General features: G+C 47.6%; 3 protein-coding genes across 3 annotated transcripts; 2 read left to right on the top strand and 1 right to left on the bottom strand.

Moving 5' to 3' along the window:
• The first annotated feature begins 117 nt into the window (after nucleotides 1–117).
• On the top strand, nucleotides 118–4,799 carry lrrc39 (leucine rich repeat containing 39). The gene is made up of 9 exons (XM_083887863.1): nucleotides 118–290; nucleotides 578–716; nucleotides 1,825–1,933; nucleotides 2,009–2,165; nucleotides 2,424–2,560; nucleotides 2,647–2,792; nucleotides 3,134–3,286; nucleotides 3,398–3,556; nucleotides 3,772–4,799. Exons 2-9 carry the CDS (start codon nucleotides 613–615, stop codon nucleotides 3,824–3,826), a joined length of 1,020 nt encoding a protein of 339 aa, XP_083743989.1. The 5' UTR covers nucleotides 118–290; nucleotides 578–612; the 3' UTR covers nucleotides 3,827–4,799.
• A 13-nt stretch (nucleotides 4,800–4,812) lies between these two features.
• Nucleotides 4,813–8,635, bottom strand: trmt13 (tRNA methyltransferase 13 homolog). Its single transcript, XM_083887862.1, has 11 exons — nucleotides 8,524–8,635; nucleotides 8,376–8,422; nucleotides 8,218–8,284; nucleotides 7,477–7,536; nucleotides 7,181–7,250; nucleotides 6,807–6,913; nucleotides 6,456–6,623; nucleotides 6,110–6,182; nucleotides 5,780–5,854; nucleotides 5,322–5,688; nucleotides 4,813–5,248 (listed from the first exon to the last, which is right to left on the bottom strand). Exons 1-11 carry the CDS (start codon nucleotides 8,632–8,634, stop codon nucleotides 5,071–5,073), a joined length of 1,323 nt encoding a protein of 440 aa, XP_083743988.1. The 5' UTR covers nucleotide 8,635; the 3' UTR covers nucleotides 4,813–5,070.
• A 360-nt stretch (nucleotides 8,636–8,995) lies between these two features.
• Nucleotides 8,996–18,344, top strand: map1sa (microtubule-associated protein 1Sa). The gene is made up of 7 exons (XM_083887967.1): nucleotides 8,996–9,123; nucleotides 9,773–9,874; nucleotides 13,205–13,287; nucleotides 13,439–13,579; nucleotides 13,658–16,631; nucleotides 16,789–16,994; nucleotides 17,518–18,344. The coding sequence occupies exons 1-7, from the start codon at nucleotides 9,009–9,011 to the stop codon at nucleotides 17,671–17,673; spliced, it is 3,777 nt and encodes a 1,258-aa protein (XP_083744093.1). The 5' UTR covers nucleotides 8,996–9,008; the 3' UTR covers nucleotides 17,674–18,344.
• The last annotated feature ends 53 nt before the right edge of the window (nucleotides 18,345–18,397 follow it).

The following is an 18,397-nucleotide window of genomic DNA, read 5'->3' as shown; positions in this document are numbered from 1 at the left end:
CCTTCCATCCTGTGTCCTCTAGATGACGCTAACATGGCTAACTCACGCACACACACACACACACACACATACGTCATGTGACCTGAAGGCTAAAATTATCACAGTCAGTTTGAGGTCAGATTTCAGCTGAGACGCACAATGGAGGACAACTGTTGTTAGTACTGTGAGTACTACTGTAGTACTCATAGTACTCTGTTAGTACTACTGTAGTACTCTTAGTACTGTGTTTGTACTCTTGTTGGTACTATCAGAGTACTGCTGCTACTCTCACTGCTACTGCTGCCTATCAGGTGAGAATTGACACATTACAATAGTCTACATATAGTACTGCACTAGTTAGTACTGTAGTACTAACTAGTTAGTACTGTAGTACTAACTAGTGCAGTGTTTTTTACGAGTTGTGTTAGTTTTTTTTTCCTGTTTCAAAGTATTCGTGACTTAAATCCACACTGTTCTGATTTTTCTGCTTAAATCAGTTTTATTCGATTTTCTTGTTAAATTCTAAAATGTTTTTTAGGAAATAAAATATCTTTTATATAAAAGTATTTATATAAAATAATCCAACACTTAACTTCAGGATGTTCAGAGAGAAGACAAGACTGTGACATCATCATGGTGGGCGTGGTCAGCTCTGTTAAAGCTCTGTGGGAGAGTAGGATCAGGAGGAGCAGGGAGGAGCCAGAGGAGGAGCTAAGGAGGAGGAAGAGGAAGGACAGGTCAGTGTCTCAGCAGCAGGGGGCGCTCAGCTACGTGTCCCTGTATCCATGTGTCCCTGTATCCATGCGTCCTCGTGTCCCTGTGTCCTCGTCCTTTTCTTGTGTCCCTGTGTCCATCTGTCCCTATGTCCTCGTGTCTCTGTATCCTTGTCCTTGTGTCCATCTGTCCTTGTGTCCCTTTGTCCTCATGTCCCTGTGTCCTCGTCCTTTTATTGTGTCCTCGTGTCCATCTGTCCTCGTCCTCATGTCCGTGTCCTCGTGTCCCTGTCCTTTTATTGTGTCCTCGTGTCCATCTGTCCTCGTCCATGTGTCCTTATGTCCTCATGTTGTGTCCTCATGTCCCTGTGTCCTTATGTCCTCATGTTGTGTCCTCATGTCACTGTGTCTTCGTGTCCTTGTGTCGTGTCCTCGTGTGTCCTCATGTCCTTGTGTCCCTGTGTCCTCATATCCTTGTGTCCTCATGTCGTGTCTTCATGTCCTTGTGTCCTCGTGTCCCTGTGTACTCATGTCCTTGTGTCCTCATGTCCTTGTATCCTCATGTCCTTGTATCCTCATGTCCCTGTATCCTCATGTCCCTGTGTCCTCATGTCCTTATATCCTCATGTCCTCATGTCCTTGTGTCCCTGTGTCCTCATGTCCCCGTGTCCCTGTGTCCTCATATCCTCATGTCCCTGTGTCCTCATGTCCTTGTGTCCCTGTGTCCCCGTGTCCTCATATCCTCGTGTCCCTGTGTCCTCATGTCCCCGTGTCCCTGTGTCCTCATATCCTCATGTCCTTGTGTCCTCATGTCCCCGTGTCCTCATATCCTCATGTCCCTGTGTCCTCATGTCCCCGTGTCCTCATATCCTCGTGTCCTCATGTCCCTATGTCCTCATGTCCCTGTGTCCTCATATCCTCGTGTCCTCATGTCGTGTCCTCATGTCCTTGTGTCCTCATGTCCTTGTGTCCTCAAGTCCCTGTGTCCTCATGTCCTTGTTTCCTTGTGTCCTCATGTCCTTGTGTCCCTGTGTCCTTGTGTCCTCATGTCCTTGTTTCCTTGTGTCCTCATGTCCTTGTGTCCCTGTGTCCTTGTGTCCCCGTGTCCTCATGTCCTCGTGTCCTGGTCCAGACTGGATGTCCAGGCGTGGGAGGACCGGACGTCTCTGACTAAACTGAAAGAGAAGCTGAGGACTGAAGACGGACGACTTGTCCTCCGTATTGAACAGGAGGAGTGGAAGGTAAGGACACATGGACCTGGTCTGGGTCCCAGATCACGGTATCTGATGTGGTTTTTATTATTGTGGATTTGACAGACTTTGCCAGACTGCCTTGTCCAGTTGACTCAGATCCAGGAGTGGCAGATCCACCGCACTGGTCTACTGAAGATCCCTGACTTCATCTCCAGCTTCCAGAACCTTCTGGTCCTGGATCTGTCTCGTAACGGACTCACAGAGATCCCCAAACAGATTGGTCAGTTACAACGAGACCAAGGCCAGACTTGTACCAGGATCAAGTCAAGTCCACTACAGAACTAAGTCCTGCCTTGCTCTTGTTAGCACATGTGCTACATTTGGTCCGTTGTCCTAAAGCAGGTGTCATAGAGTCCTTAAAAGTCTTGGTCTAGGGTAGATTCTGGTCTTGGTCTCAGTGTGGTTGTGACTACCCTGCAATGACAGGACAGTCCAGCCTCAGGTCTCTGGATGTTGAGTTTTCTGGTTCTGGTCTCAGGGAAGCTGACCCGGCTCAGGGAGCTGCTGCTGAACTACAACAGAGTCCACTTTGTTCCTGAAGAGCTGAGTCGGTGTGAGAATCTTCAGACACTGGAGCTGGCCGTGAACCGGGACCTGGAGCAGCTGCCAGACCAGGTACCAACCAAAACCTGAACTAGGGTTAACCCTAACCCACCTCGGTCGTACTCCAGCTGATCTTGGGTCTGTTCTGGTTCCTGTAGTTGAGAAACCTGAAGAAGCTGCAGCACCTGGATCTGTCCATGAATCACTTCAGTTCTGTACCGGACTGTGTCCTCGGTCTGACAGACCTGGAGTGGTTCGACCTGAGCGGGAACTGTGTTCAGAGGTTACCTGAGGACATCCACAGGTGTGTGTGTGTGTGTGTGTGTAGAGGACTTACAGTCCAACCTGCTGCAGATGCATGGACAGGTTTTGAGTCTCAGGTCTTTGGTTTGTTTTGGTTTGTTTACGTTGGTGTGAATGAACCAAATCAACCGGTCCAGTATTTGGCCAACTTTGGTCCGGTTCCTCTGGTGTGAAAGCAACCAAACCAAATGGGACCAGATGCTATAGTTTGTGTGAAAGTAAACCGTAGCCACGTCTGTTTGATACATGCTAACATGCTAGCATGACTGTGCAGACCAAAGCAATCGAACTGTAGGTGTGAAAGAACCCTTTAGTCCTTTAATCCTGTGTGTGTGTGTGTAGGATGGAGAAGCTTCACTCTCTGTGGCTGCAGAGGAACCATCTGGAGAACCTTCCAGAGAACATCAGCAGGATGTCCAGTTTGTCCACTTTGGTCGTCAGCAGTAACCGACTGAGAGACATCCCAGCTGTGATGGAGGACATGTCCAACCTCAGGTCAGTGTGTCCACAGCACGTGGTCTGTCTTCACGTGTCCTCGAGCGTCTTCACGTGTCCTCGAGCGTCTTCACGTGTCCTCGAGTGTCTCTGATCTTCGTCTCTGAGCAGGTTCGTCAACTTCCGGGACAACCCTCTGAGTCTGGACGTGACGCTAACGCTAACCCTGAAGACGGAGGAGGACGAAGACGTCGAGATGTTTGGACGAGAGTTCATGAAGATGTACATCCAAGAGTCGAGGAAGAGAACAAACACCGCCCTCGACTGTTGGTAGGACACGCCCCCTTCAAAGGCTAACAGACAAGCTAACCTGACATTGTTCACTTTGATCCTGGTGTCTCTTCCTGTGACGGCGCTCTGACCAATCAGACGCCAGCGGTCTGATGACATCACACATACAGTAGAACCTGCTCTTTAAAAAAAACTGATCGACCAATAAGACGAGTTTAAAATATCTGATCAATAACAAATGTTTCTGTTCTCAGTGTTTCAGATGATTCTGCAGCTGTTAAAGATGAGAACCTAAAGACTCAACTCTGACCCCATTGTGACCTCCATGACATCACTCTGACCTCTGTGTGACCTTTGTGACATCACTATGACCCCGATGATATCACTGTGACCTCTCTGTGACCCCACGTTGACCTCTGTGTGACATCACTGTGACCTCTGTGACCCCACTGTGACATCACCTTGACCTCTTTGTGACCTCTGTGACATCACTGTGACCCCACTGTGACATCACTGTGACCTCTTTGTGACCTCTGTGACATCACTGTGACCTCTGTGACATCACTGTGACCTCTGTGACCCCACTGTGACCCCATTGTGACCTTTGTGACATCACTATGACCCCATGACATCACTGTGACCTCTGTGACCCCACGTTGACCTCTGTGACATCACTGTGACCTCTGTGACATCACTGTGACCTCGATGACATCACTCTGACCCCTCTGTGAACTCTCTGTGACCTTGATGACCTCTCTGACATCACTCTGACCTCTCTGTGACCCCACTGTGACATCACTGTGACCTCTGTGACATCACTGTGACCTCTGTGACCCCACTGTGACCTCTCTGTGACCCCATTGTGACCTTTGTGACATCACTATGACCCAGATGACATCACTGTGACCTCTGTGACCCCACGTTGACCTCTGTGACATCACTGTGACCTCCATGACATCACTCTGACCTCTGTGTGACCTTTGTGACATCACTATGACCCCGATGACATCACTGTGACCTCTCTGTGACATCACTGTGACCTCTGTGACATCTCCATGACCCCACTGTGACCTCTGTGTGACCTTTGTGACATCACTATGACCCCGATGACATCACTGTGACCTCTCTGTGACCCCACTTTGACCTCTGTGACATCACTCTGACCCCATTGTGACCTCTGTGACATCACTCTGACCCCTCTGTGACCTCTCTGTGACCTTGATGACCTCTCTGACATCACTCTGACCTCTGTGACCTCTGTGACCTCTGTGACATCACCACACACTGAGAAAGGAAACTGAAAATGTTTTAATAGAAATACATTTACATCAAACTTGTTAAAATCATTGTTTTCATTCCACATGAGTGACGGGGGCGGGGTTAGAGTGATGGGGGCGGGGTTAGAGTGGTGGTGGGGCGGGTTTAGAGTGACGGGGGTTCAATGATTGAATGTGCTCATGGTGATATAGGGAGGAGTTTGATAATTGGGGCGGGGTTAGAGTGACAGGGCGGGGCGTGGCTGTCAGGGGCGGAGTTAGAATGACGGGGCGGGGTTAGAGTTGGGGGCGGGGCGTGGCTGTCAGTAACACGTTCTCCAGCGTGATGTGGGCGTCGACGTATCGCCTCAAACTGCCGTTGAACCCTTTGTCCGACAGGAAGTGGATTCTCCCGCCGTCGATGAGTCGTTTACAAAGTCGTCCGACGTTTTCTCGCTCACACGACGACAGGAACCTGCGAGGACACGGTCACCGTTAGCTCCGCCCACTCACAGGTCAGAGGTCAACAGTGTTGAGGTCATGCTCACCCGGGGACAGTGTCCATGTCCTCAGCTGCTTCATGTCCCTCGTCCTGGTTGGTGGACCTGAGTCCACATGTGGCCCAGCTGGACATCCGACAGAAGGCTGAGAACTCTTCTGGTCCAAGTCCTCGTTCCTGGAAGAACCTCTGACCCACGTAGTGACGCCACTCACAGCGATGATGACAGCACAGCGCCACCACCAGGCCCAGAACAGAACCACAGACAGGACCCGGGTCTGCAGCGAGTCCTGGATCAGTAGAATCTGCATGTGGACCAGGAGCAGCAGCCGAGTCTGAGGTTTTGATCCGTTTTGGAGACGGTTCAGTTTCTTCTCTGGGTCCTGATGTTTCCATCAAACATCTCAGAGCCAGATCTGATCACACAACGTTAGCGTTAGCGACCATGCAAATAAACTCAGGACTAAAACAAAGATCTGGTCTTAGACTGAAGTGGACTCTTCTCACCTGTTGCTGCTCCACACAGATGTTTCCCAACTCCGACCAATGGAAGCTTCTTGTTTGTGAGCAGAGGAACTTTACCTGGAAACAGAGGTTTGATCAGAGTCAGGTCAGATCCAGATCTTTGAGTCTCTCTTAGATCTTTGAGTCTTACTTAGATCCAGATCTTTGAGTCTTACTTAGATCTTTGAGTCTTACTTAGATCCAGATCTTTGAGTCTTACTTAGATCTTTGAGTCTTACTTAGATCTTTGAGTCTCACTTAGATCCAGATCTTTGATTCTTACTAAGATCCAGATCTTTGATTCTTACTAAGATCCAGATCTTTGAGTCTTACTTAGATCCAGATCTTTGATGTCCACCTGCAGCCTCTCAAACTCAGCTCCAGCATCCTGATGTTTGCCGTCCACCTGCAGCAGAGACCAGAGAACATTTCTGAATAAAGATGATGGTTTCTGAGGTCTGGACTCAGGGTTTCTGAGGTCTGGACTCAGGGTTTCTGAGGTCTGGACTCAGGGTTTTCTGAGGTCTGGACTCAGGGTTTCTGAGGTCTGGACTCAGGGTTTCTGAGGTCTGGACTCAGGGTTTTCTGAGGTCTGGACTCAGGGTGTCAGAGGTCTGGACTCCAGGTCTCTAAGGTCTGGACTGAAGTCTGGACGGTCAGGAGTCTAAGGTTTGTGTACCTTGAAGCGGGTGCTGCAGCGCTCCACCAGCAGCAGCTGCAGGTCTCCACAGGTCTTCAGGGCTTCATGGATCCAGTGAGACAGTTTCCCTCGACCGGCTCCAAACTCCACAAAACAGCGTCGTCCTCGCAGCAGATCCAGATCCTCCAGGTGACCTAAGATGGACGACTGAACACAGCTCACAGTCAGATGTTCTGAAGGTCAGTCTGAAGGTCTGAAGGTCAGTGAAGGTCAGTCTGAAGGTCAGTCTGAAGGTCGGTCTGAAGGTCAGTGAAGGTCAGTCTGAAGGTCGGTCTGAAGGTCAGTGAAGGTCAGTCTGAAGGTCAGTGATCTCAGGTGAGTCCACTGTACCTGCTGCACCAGGTGTTTGTGGGCGGAGCCTCCGTTCTTTGGGTTCCTCAGTTCTTCCTGGAGAACAGGGTGGAACAGAACGTTCTCCTCCACCTCACACTGCAAACCTGTAACCACAGCAACAGTCAACACCTGTTAGCTACAGCTGTTCTCCTGGAGGAGGAGAACGAGTAGGAGGACGAGGAGAACGAGGAGGAGGACGAGGAGAACGAGGAGGAGGACGAGGAGGACGAGGAGAACGAGGAGGAGGACGAGGAGAACGAGGAGGAGGACGAGGAGGACGAGGAGAACGAGGAGGAGGACGAGGAGAACGAGGAGGAGGACGAGGAGGACGAGGAGAACGAGGAGGAGGAGGAGGAGGAGCAGCTGCTTACCTGCGATGGCTTTCTTCAGTTTGTCCAACAGAGACTGGAGTTCTGTCCTGCTGCGCTCACACAGGCTCACCTGCACAGTTAGCATCAGTAACACAGCATCATTAGCACAGTTAGCATCAGTAACACAGTAAACATTGTTAGCACAGTTAGCATCAGTAACACAATTGGCATCATTAGCACAGTTAGCATCAGTAACACAGCATCATTAGCACAGTTAGCATCAGTAACACAGTAAGCATCGTTAGCACAGTTAGCATCAGTAACACGATTGGCATCGTTAGCACAGTTAGCATCACCTGCTGCTGAGGTTGGTCTCCATCAGCTGATCCAGCGTTGATGTCCTTTACATAATAAACCTGGAGGACATGGACAGAGACGACATGGACAGAGACATAGAGGACAGAGACATAGAGGACATGGACAGAGACATAGAGGACAGAGACATAGAGGACATGGACAGAGACAGAGACAGAGGACATGGACAGAGACATAGAGGACAGAGACATAGAGGACATGGATAGAGACATAAAGGACATGGACAGAGACATAGAGGACAGAGACATAGAGGACAGAGACATAGAGGACATGGACAGAGACATAGAGGACAGAGACAGAGGACATGGACAGAGACATAGAGGACAGAGACATAAAGGACATGGACAGAGACATAGAGGACATGGACAGAGACATAGAGGACATAGAGGACATGGACAGAGACATAGAGGACATGGACAGAGACAAAGAGGACAGAGACATAGAGGACATGGACAGAGACATAAAGGACATGGACAGAGACAGAGGACATGGACAGAGACATAGAGGACATGGACAGAGACAAAGAGGACATGGACAGAGACATAGAGGACATGGACAGAGACATAGAGGACAGAGACATAGAGGACATGGACAGAGACATAGAGGACATGGACAGAGACATAGAGGACAGAGACATAGAGGACATGGACAGAGACATAGAGGACATGTGAGCTGAGGTTTGACCTTTGACCTTTAGAGTTGATGTGAAGACATTGACTCACAGGTTTGTCTTTGTCTCTGGAGTTACATTTCTTCAGGTGTTTGTCCAGTTTGTCTTCACTCACTGTGCTGAAGGAGGACACACTGACGTCATTGATCTGTGATCGATTATAGATCTGTGATCGATTAGTTATAGATCTGTGATTAATGAGTGACTGACTGTTTAGGGTCCAGTGGACAGATGATCCTCCTGCTGTTGTCCTTCTCCTGAAAACACACACACACACACACACACACACACACACACACACACACTCTGTGATTGGTTGCTGAGGCTGAATTAAAGGTGACGTCACGCGTGTCCTCACCATGTTAGCGTGTTCTCCACAGAAACTATTTCCTTTTTTCACGATCATTTTACAAAAACGCTTCTTTTTCTCCACGAAGAACGCACATCTTCCTGCGCGTGCAGCCGCCATGTTGACGAGCTGTTGCGTTCAGGTGCGCGTTGAATCATGGGAACTTTAGAGCCGGCTAACGTGACATTATCGTCAGCTAAATAAAGTGTGACTTGAATGTAAGTGAATAATCATCAAAGCATTAAATCAAATAAACATGATATGAAAAAAACAACAATTTTTTCTGAAAACAGTTTAACTTTTTTTTATTTTATCATTTGTTTTCTAAAATAAACTTTTTTTCCTGCGCACCCTGAACGCACCGCTCGCCTCTGATTGGTCACGGTGCTCACTGCTCCTCTCTCATTGGACGTCTCTGGTCACGTGCATCTGTTCGGAGCAAGGCGGGGTCCGAGTGAGCGCCGTGATGACGTCATGAAAGGACAGTCCAGGCCATGATGGCGGAGCGGAGCGGTCCCGGTTCCGGAGCCCGGTACTCGGTGCTGGTCGTGGTGGGAGCGCTGCGGAGCCCCGGGCTGCTGGAGCGACTGCTGCGGGACATAGACTCAGGTTAGTCCCGGGAAGTTTACCGGTTTACCGGGGACCGGAGCGGCGGGAAGTCCACGGGCCTTTCACAATAAAACCCGTGAGCAGCAGCTGACGTCGCTGCTGTTGTCGAGTCTCGAGCCGTGTGGAGACACGTTTCCGGCCGGCGCGAGCTCCACAGGTTCCGCCGCGGGCTGTAAGACCTCGTGTCCGTGGCTCGCGCAGACTCCGGTAAACTCCGTTATAAACCGTTAAACTTGTTAAAGTTGCGTGTAAGTCACTTCCGGTGGGCTCGGTCGGTACTTCCTCTTTGTGAAGTCACGTCATTATTGATCACACTTCTGGTTCACATGTTGTCACGTGTTTCCTCTTCTGTAACTTTATTTTTCTGATGTGAAAAACTCGAACAAACTCTTTTCTCTGTGATAATAATAATAAAAAAGATCGAGAAACATCGCGGTTTTTTTTTTACACTTCAATCATTTTTTAAATATTTTCAAACGTTTCTTCTCAAGAGACTTTTATTTTTGAAAGTCAGTGTCGGCTTCATGTGGACAACACTGACCGGAAGTGACCAAGTCTCTCTCTCTCTGTCCCCGTCTGTCTCTCTCTGTCTGTCCTCTGTCTCCTTGTCTGTCCTCATGTCCTCTCCTCATGTCCTCTGTCCTCTCAGGTGTCAGGTGTTGGTCAGTGGACCTGGACGTCTCAGTTCTGGATCAGCAGCTCAAACTGTTTGTGTCACGACATTCAGCTTTTCTGTCTGAGGACGAACCAGGTGAGTGTGTGTGAGTGTGAGTGTGTGTGTGTGTGTGCGTCACAGTCAGCTGAGACTCTACTGAACAGCCTGCACACACACACACACACACACACACACACACACACACACACACACACACACACACAGAAACTGTTAACACAACAGTTCACACACTCTGTGTACACACTGAAGTAACACAACAGTTTACACACTCTGTGTACACACTGAAGTAACACAACAGTTTACACACTCTGTGTACACACTGAAGTAACACAACAGTTCACACACTCTGTGTACACACTGAAGTAACACAACAGTTTACACACTCTGTGTACACACTGAAGTAACACAACAGTTTACACACTCTGTGTACACACTGAAGTAACACAACAGTTCACACACTCTGTGTACACACTGAAGTAACACAACAGTTCACACAATCTGTGTACACACTGAAGTAACACAACAGTTCACACAATCTGTGTACACACTGAAGTAACACACTGTGTACACACTGAAGTAACACAACAGTTTACACACTCTGTGTACACACTGAAGTATCACAACAGTTCACACACTGAAGTAACACAACAGTTTACACACTCTGTGTACACACTGAAGTAACACAACAGTTCACACACTCTGTGTACACACTGAAGTAACACAACAGTTCACACACTCTGTGTACACACTGAAGTAACACAACAGTTCACACACTCTGTACACACTGAAGTAACACAACAGTTCACACACTCTGTGTACACACTGAAGTAACACAACAGTTCACACACTCTGTGTACACACTGAAGTAACACAACAGTTCACACACTCTGTACACACTGAAGTAACACAACAGTTCACACACTCTGTACACACTGAATTAACACAACAGTTTACACACTCTGTGTACACACTGAAGTAACACAACAGTTCACACACTGTACACACTGAAGTAACACAACAGTTTACACACTCTGTGTACACACTGAAGTAACACAACAGTTTACACACTCTGTGTACACACTGAAGTAACACAACAGTTTACACACTCTGTGTACACACTGAAGTAACACAACAGTTCACACACTGTGTGTACACACTGAAGTAACACAACAGTTTACACACTCTGTGTACACACTGAAGTAACACAACAGTTCACACACTGTGTGTACACACTGAAGTAACACAACAGTTTACACACTCTGTGTACACACTGAAGTAACAATAACACAACAGTTTACACACTCTGTGTACACACTGAAGTAACAGTAACACAACAGTTTACACACTCTGTGTACACACTAAAGTAACACAACAGTTTACACACTCTGTGTACACACTGAAGTAACAGTAACACAACAGTTTACACACTCTGTGTACACACTAAAGTAACACAACAGTTTACACACTCTGTGTACACACTAAAGTAACACAACAGTTCACACACTCTGTGTACACACTGAAGTAACACAACAGTTCACACACTCTGTGTACACACTGAAGTAACACAACAGTTCACACACTGTGTGTACACACTGAAGTAACACAACAGTTTACACACTCTGTGTACACACTGAAGTAACAATAACACAACAGTTTACACACTCTGTGTACACACTGAAGTAACAGTAACACAACAGTTTACACACTGTGTGTACACACTAAAGTAACACAACAGTTTACACACTCTGTGTACACACTGAAGTAACAGTAACACAACAGTTTACACACTCTGTGTACACACTAAAGTAACACAACAGTTTACACACTCTGTGTACACACTGAAGTAACAGTAACACAACAGTTTACACACTCTGTGTACACACTAAAGTAACACAACAGTTTACACACTCTGTGTACACACTAAAGTAACACAACAGTTCACACACTCTGTGTACACACTGAAGTAACACAACAGTTCACACACTCTGTGTACACACTGAAGTAACACAACAGTTCACACACTGTGTGTACACACTGAAGTAACACAACAGTTTACACACTCTGTGTACACACTGAAGTAACAATAACACAACAGTTTACACACTCTGTGTACACACTGAAGTAACAGTAACACAACAGTTTACACACTGTGTGTACACACTGAAGTAACACAACAGTTTACACACTCTGTGTACACACTGAAGTAACAGTAACACAACAGTTTACACACTCTGTGTACACACTAAAGTAACACAACAGTTTACACACTCTGTGTACACACTGAAGTAACACAACAGTTCACACACTCTGTGGTACATACTGAAGTAACAGTAACACAACAGTTTACACACTCTGTGTACACACTAAAGTAACACAACAGTTTACACACTCTGTGTACACACTGAAGTAACACAACAGTTCACACACTCTGTGTACACACTGAAGTAACACAACAGTTCACACACTCTGTGTACATACTGAAGTAACAGTAACACAACAGTTTACACACTCTGTGTACACACTGAAGTAACACAACAGTTTACACACTCTGTGTACACACTAAAGTAACACAACAGTTTACACACTCTGTGTACACACTGAAGTAACACAACAGTTCACACACTCTGTGTACATACTGAAGTAACAGTAACACAACAGTTTACACACTCTGTGTACACACTGAAGTAACACAACAGTTCACACACTCTGTGTACATACTGAAGTAACAGTAACACAACAGTTTACACACTCTGTGTACACACTGAAGTAACACAACAGTTTACACACTCTGTGTACATACTGAAGTAACACAACAGTTCACACACTCTGTGTACACACTGAAGTAACACAACAGTTCACACACTCTGTGTACATACTGAAGTAACAGTAACACAACAGTTTACACACTCTGTGTACACACTGAAGTAACACAACAGTTTACACACTCTGTGTACACACTAAAGTAACACAACAGTTTACACACTCTGTGTACACACTGAAGTAACACAACAGTTCACACACTCTGTGTACATACTGAAGTAACAGTAACACAACAGTTTACACACTCTGTGTACACACTGAAGTAACACAACAGTTTACACACTCTGTGTACATACTAAAGTAACACAACAGTTTACACACTCTGTGTACACACTGAAGTAACACAACAGTTCACACACTCTGTGTACATACTGAAGTAACAGTAACACAACAGTTTACACACTCTGTGTACACACTGAAGTAACACAACAGTTTACACACTCTGTGTACACACTAAAGTAACACAACAGTTTACACACTCTGTGTACACACTGAAGTAACACAACAGTTCACACAGTCTGTGTACACACTGAAGTAACAGTAACAAACGCTGTCCTGTGATTGGCTCTTTGTTGCCACCTGTAGGTCAGAAGACTCTGCGTCACCGTGGCGACGTCCTGGACACTCAGGTCCTTGTGAATCCAGTTCGGGATTTTGTTTGTGCTGAGGTGAGAACAGACGTCAAAAATTTACAACGTTTATTCAAAAGTACATTTTAGATCTAAATAAAGCAGAACATGTGTCTCACTTCCTGTCTGTCACTTCCTGTCTCTCACTTCCTGTCTCTCACTTCCTGTCTCTCACTTCCTGTGTGCTCAGGTGCGCCGGCTGCTCTGTGACTCCTCCCATCACAAGCTCTTGCTGCTGGTTGGTCAGTGTGTGGAGCAGAGCGGTGACGTGGTGCTACAGAAAGGCTGCTTCTCTCCCAGAGACCTGGTCAACATCCTGGCTGATGAGGAGGTAGGAACCACTCAGCTGTTGTGTTTCTGACGGGGCTGAATTTGATGTAGCTCATGCATGTGTTGCGTCTGTTGCCAGGTGACAGAGTCGCTGAGCTCCGCCCACTCCTCGGTGAAGGCCAGCCTGACCCTCAGCTGTCCAGACCGTGGTCTGTGGAGGAGCTCTGGTTTGGAGACCCCTGAGGTTCAGGACCTGCTAACCCTGCAGGTCAACCCTCCTCCCGTCCTCCCACAGATGGAGGGTCTACAGGAGTTCACAGAGTATCTGTCTGAGTCGCTGGAGCCCGAGTCGCCCTTTGACCTCCTGGAACCACCGAGCACCGTGGGCTTCCTGAAACTCTCTCGTCCCTGTTGCTACATCTTCCCTGGAGGGAAAGGAGACTCCGCCTTCTTTGCTGTCAACGGTTTTAATGTTCTGGTCAACGGTGGCTCTGATCCTCGGTCCTGCTTCTGGAAACTGGTTCGACACCTGGACAGAATCGACTCTGTGCTCCTGACTCACATCGGCGTGGACAATCTGCCCGGACTCAACAGTCTTCTGCAGAGAAAAGTCGCCGAGCAGGAAGAAGATTCCACGACGGGCACTGAAGAGGACTGGCTGAAGAACCTCATCTCTCCTGAGATCGGCGTGGTTTTCTTCAACGTTCCCGACAGACTCAGACTCTGTGTTCAGGAAGATCTCAGCGAGCTGAGGAGCTGTGACCAAGTGGCTCTGACTCTTCAGTACTTGGAAAGACTAGCAGTCAAACCTGAGCCTCTCTGCCGGGTTAGTGGACTCACTCTAGAACCAGTCATCTTGTTTCAGAAGATGGGCGTGGGCCGTCTGGAGCTGTACACTCTCAACCCGATCAGTGGGAGTAAAGACCTGGAAGCTTTGATGCACATTTGGCCAAACGATGGATCGAATGTCAAAGGGTCAACTCTTCCACTGCCGTGTCTGGTGTCCATCTGTGCTCTGCTGGTCTGGCATCCGTCCAGTCCTCAGGAGAAGATCGTCAGAGTCCTTTTCCCAGGGTGCACTCCTCAGGCCAAGATTCTGGACGGACTCGAAAAACTCAAACATCTAGATTTTCTCAAACATTCATCAGTGACTCTGAAAGATCTAGAAATCCTCAAAACCGAGAAACAACCAAAGCGAGCAGAGAGTCGAGAAAGCCTTAAGACCAGTTCTAAGGACCTCAGACCCTCGAGTGCCTTAAACAAAGACAAGCTGAAGAAACAGGAGCTGAAGCTAAAGCCAAAGGCAGCAGCTAACGTCGCCGCTAAAGACAAGACGGATGGAGAAGAAAAGCCAAAACTAAAGGATGTCGATGGTAAACCAAAGTCAACGAAACCTGTTCCTAAGAAAGACGAGAAAAGGGAAGTGAAGAAGAAAGAAGAGAAAGTCTCAAAGAAGGAAGAGATCACGGAGAAAAAGAAGGAAGTCGTCAGGAGAGAAACTGTTAGCGCTAAGACAAAGAAAGACGTTAAATCTGAACCAAAGAAAGACGGAAAGACCGAGGAGAAGAAAAGCACAAAAGCAGCTGTTAAAGAAGTGAAGAAAGTCTCAGGTCCGGCCTCGGGTCCGGTCTCGGGTCCGGTCTCGGCTCCGGTCTCAGGTCTGGCCTCAGGTCTGGCACCAACACCAGGCTCAGAACTAAAGAAAGGACCAGGAAAGACTGGGACTCTGCAGAAGAAAGACACTTTGAACAAAGGGACAAAAGGTAAGTCGGACTTAAACGGTAAAGAGGGCGTGACCGACCACGGGAACAAAGGTCAAAGGGTCACGGCAGATAACCACACCTCCACTGTGGAGAGTCCTGAAATGTTTCGCAGCGTCGACGTGGACCACAAAAGCACCGCTGCACGTTCACCTCTTGCCAAAACACCAAAAAGTGACCTCAACGTTAACTTTGACCTCAATCCGACTTCGTACCATCCAGTGGTGGAATCTGCTGACGTTTATGGAAACGTTGAAGAGAAAACCGTGGAGCTGGTCTCTCCTGCAGACTCAGCCCTGAATAGTGCGGGACACACCCCTTTCCATCAGTCTCTGGAAGAGGACACTCAGGACACTCAGGACACCAGCCTCGGAGCCAGAGGGTCCAGCCTGGGCTTTGAGGACTACAATCAGGGAGGTTCTTGTAGGACCTCAGACCTGAGTTCCCTGAGGGAGGGCAAAGTGTCGAGCCTCTTCAAAGACCTGATGCCAGACTCTTCCCCCACCATGACCTCCATGCCTGCTGAGGTCAGCTCGCCTCACTCTACAGAAGTGGACGAATCCCTGTCTCTGGCTGGAGACGGAGTCTTCTCCAATGGACAAGCTGCTGACCTGACTCCGCCTCTCAATGGATTTGAAGAGCATGTCCACAGGACGTCTGAACTCTCCTCAAATGTTTGTCACGATGTGGATTTGTGTCTGGTGTCACCTTGTGAGTTCCAGCACCAGAGACCAGAGACCCATGAGCAGCTCGTCAGCCCTGAACCTTCTACTGGAAACTTAGCCGACGTCTCAGAAAACAACAACACTCAGGATCAGAACAGCAGCCAATACCCTTCAGCCTACAGCCAAGAAACTCCGCCCACATCCATCAGCGACTCTCTTCCGTCGGCCACAGATTCCGATGTCCCTCCTGGAACTGAGGACTGTCCTTCAGTCACTGACGTGGACTCTGATGATGAGTCCAGTGGCCTGATTCTGTTGTCCTCACATGACCCGCCCCCTGTCCCGGTCAAGGACCTTCCCCCTGTCCCGGTCAAGGACCTTCCCCCTGTCCCGGTCAAGGACCCGCCCCCTGTCCCGGTCAAGGACCCGCCCCCTTTACCGGCCCAGCCTGGATCCTGCATGGCAGACGCTGAGGCTGAAGGACTGAGCAAGAGTCTGAAGAGTTCTGCTGCCAAAAAGAAGGCGTCCACCGGAGGCGCCACAGCCAATAACGCAAAGTACAAGGCCAGCAGTTCCTCTGGCTCACTGAAGATGGCGTCCAGCCTCGATACCAAGCCGTCTTCCCGGAGTTCCCTTGGTGGATCCAGAATTGGAACAGCGAGACCTCAGTCCTCACCTCAGTCCTCAGGTAGCCCCACCCCCAACACAGTAGATTACTGTAATCAGATTACTACAACAGTGTTTAATCCATGGAGGCTGAACTTACTCATGGTACTTTTACATCACAGTGTACTCACAGCTCCACCCAGTGGCCGTTACAGACATCTCACCTTTTTTGATTGCAGTGTCCAAAGTGACGGGTTCTGCAGTCTATCTGGATCTGGCTTACCTGCCGTCAAGCCACGCCTCCTCCACCGTGGACGCCGAGTTCTTCAGATGCATCCGCTCATCGTATTACATCATCAGTGGGGAGGAGCCAGTGAAGGAGGCGTCAATGAGGAGCATCCTGGACGCCCTGCTGGACGGGAAAAGCAACTGGCCTGACGTCCAGGTCAGTGACCTCTGAGTGACCTCTGTCACTGGGTACAGCGATCATAACAGTATATAACAGAACCTTATCGCAGTACTTTTTCAAATGTTTTTCACTTTGTGAAACAAAGTCAACGTTTTTTATGAAGTAGAATTTAGAAGAGTAAATAAATAAACGTAAATAAATGTTAGTTAGAAATAAATAAAGAACATTTAGGACCAGATCAACAACAACAACAAGACCATTGTTTACACAATCAGCTGTGAGCTGTGAGCTAACCGGCCAAAGTTAGCCAGTAGTAGTAGCAGTGCTAGCGTTGCTAGCTGATGCAGCATTTTTCAGCTTTTAAGTAAATCCCGTATTTGAGCAGGTTCTGGATCAGGTTTCAGTTGTTCTTGTTTCCTCGGCCCGTCGTGTTCTCGTTGCCTCGCTCGCATTCAAAGTCAACCAATACTCGGTCGTACCAACGCTCATCGGCTAACCCTAATCATGACTGTCTAACCATCTGTCCTCTGATTGGTTTGCTCCTCTCCTGTGACCTCAGGTGACCCTGATCCCGACCTTTGATTCGCTGGCGATGCACGAGTGGTACCAGGAGACTCACGACAGGCAGGGGGCGCTGTCCGTCACCGTGCTGGGCAGCAACAGCACCGTGGCCATGCAGGACGAGACTTTCCCCGCCTGCAAGGTGGAGTTCTAAGCCCCGCCTCCTCGCCACTCAACAGGTGGACAATTTGTGTGACATCAACGTGAACTTCCTGTCACTCACCGACGTCAAAGTGGGAAACATTTCCACGATGATAACGGTCGCGTTTTTAAAGTCTAAAGTCTGCCGCTCTCTGATTGGACAGTTAATGCATTTTAATTATCAGTGTCTTTTGAGAAGGTTCAATTATTATCAACACGATGATCGACGTGATCAATGATCAATAATCAATATATTTGAGAAACGACTGAAAAAAATGCCAACATTTCATTTTATTTATTTATTTATTTTCTTTTAAAAGACTGAACGTTGGTACGATTCATTGATCACTAATCGATCGATTGATTAGTGACTCAAACGTGTCGACATCAAACTGATTTTACTGAGAGATTTTTTTAAAGTGAAAAATATTCTTTTAAAGAATTTACAAAATAAGAGTTCAGCCTTTGTAATAATTATATATATTATAATTATATAATCATTATAATTATTATAATGATCAATAATAAGGTTATTATTAAAAATAACTGAATTTGTTTCTTTGTTTTTTTTTTTTCTTAAATGATAAAATTATTAAGATTTTTCTTTATTGTGAAACATGTTGAATTATAAATGTAACCACACACACACACACACACATAAGGACACACAGAGACACACACACACACACATAAGGACACACAGAGACGCATAAGGACAGACACACACACACAGAGAC

This window comes from Microchirus variegatus (genome assembly GCF_963457635.1).
Source record: "Microchirus variegatus genome assembly, chromosome: 4".
NCBI classification, from domain to species: Eukaryota; Metazoa; Chordata; class Actinopteri; order Pleuronectiformes; family Soleidae; genus Microchirus; species Microchirus variegatus.
The sequence above is the reverse complement of the archived record's forward strand: the minus strand, read 5'-3'. Positions and strand labels throughout refer to the sequence as shown.

Bases quoted from the DNA above. Each gene is read 5' to 3' on its own strand.
- lrrc39 (XM_083887863.1), top strand. From the start codon at position 613: ATGGTGGGCGTGGTCAGCTCTGTTAAAGCTCTGTGGGAGAGTAGGATC. The intron at 717-1,824 runs GTCAGTGTCTCA...GTCCTGGTCCAG, and splicing joins AGGAGGAAGAGGAAGGACAG to ACTGGATGTCCAGGCGTGGG. The intron at 2,793-3,133 runs GTGTGTGTGTGT...GTGTGTGTGTAG, and splicing joins TTACCTGAGGACATCCACAG to GATGGAGAAGCTTCACTCTC.
- trmt13 (XM_083887862.1), bottom strand. From the start codon at position 8,634: ATGGCGGCTGCACGCGCAGGAAGATGTGCGTTCTTCGTGGAGAAAAAG. The intron at 6,183-6,455 runs GTACACAAACCT...TCTCTGCTGCAG, and splicing joins GCTGCAGCACCCGCTTCAAG to GTGGACGGCAAACATCAGGA. The intron at 5,855-6,109 runs GTAAGACTCAAA...CTCTGTTTCCAG, and splicing joins CATCAAAGATCTGGATCTAA to GTAAAGTTCCTCTGCTCACA.
- map1sa (XM_083887967.1), top strand. From the start codon at position 9,009: ATGATGGCGGAGCGGAGCGGTCCCGGTTCCGGAGCCCGGTACTCGGTG. The intron at 9,124-9,772 runs GTTAGTCCCGGG...CTGTCCTCTCAG, and splicing joins GCTGCGGGACATAGACTCAG to GTGTCAGGTGTTGGTCAGTG. The intron at 9,875-13,204 runs GTGAGTGTGTGT...TGCCACCTGTAG, and splicing joins TCTGTCTGAGGACGAACCAG to GTCAGAAGACTCTGCGTCAC.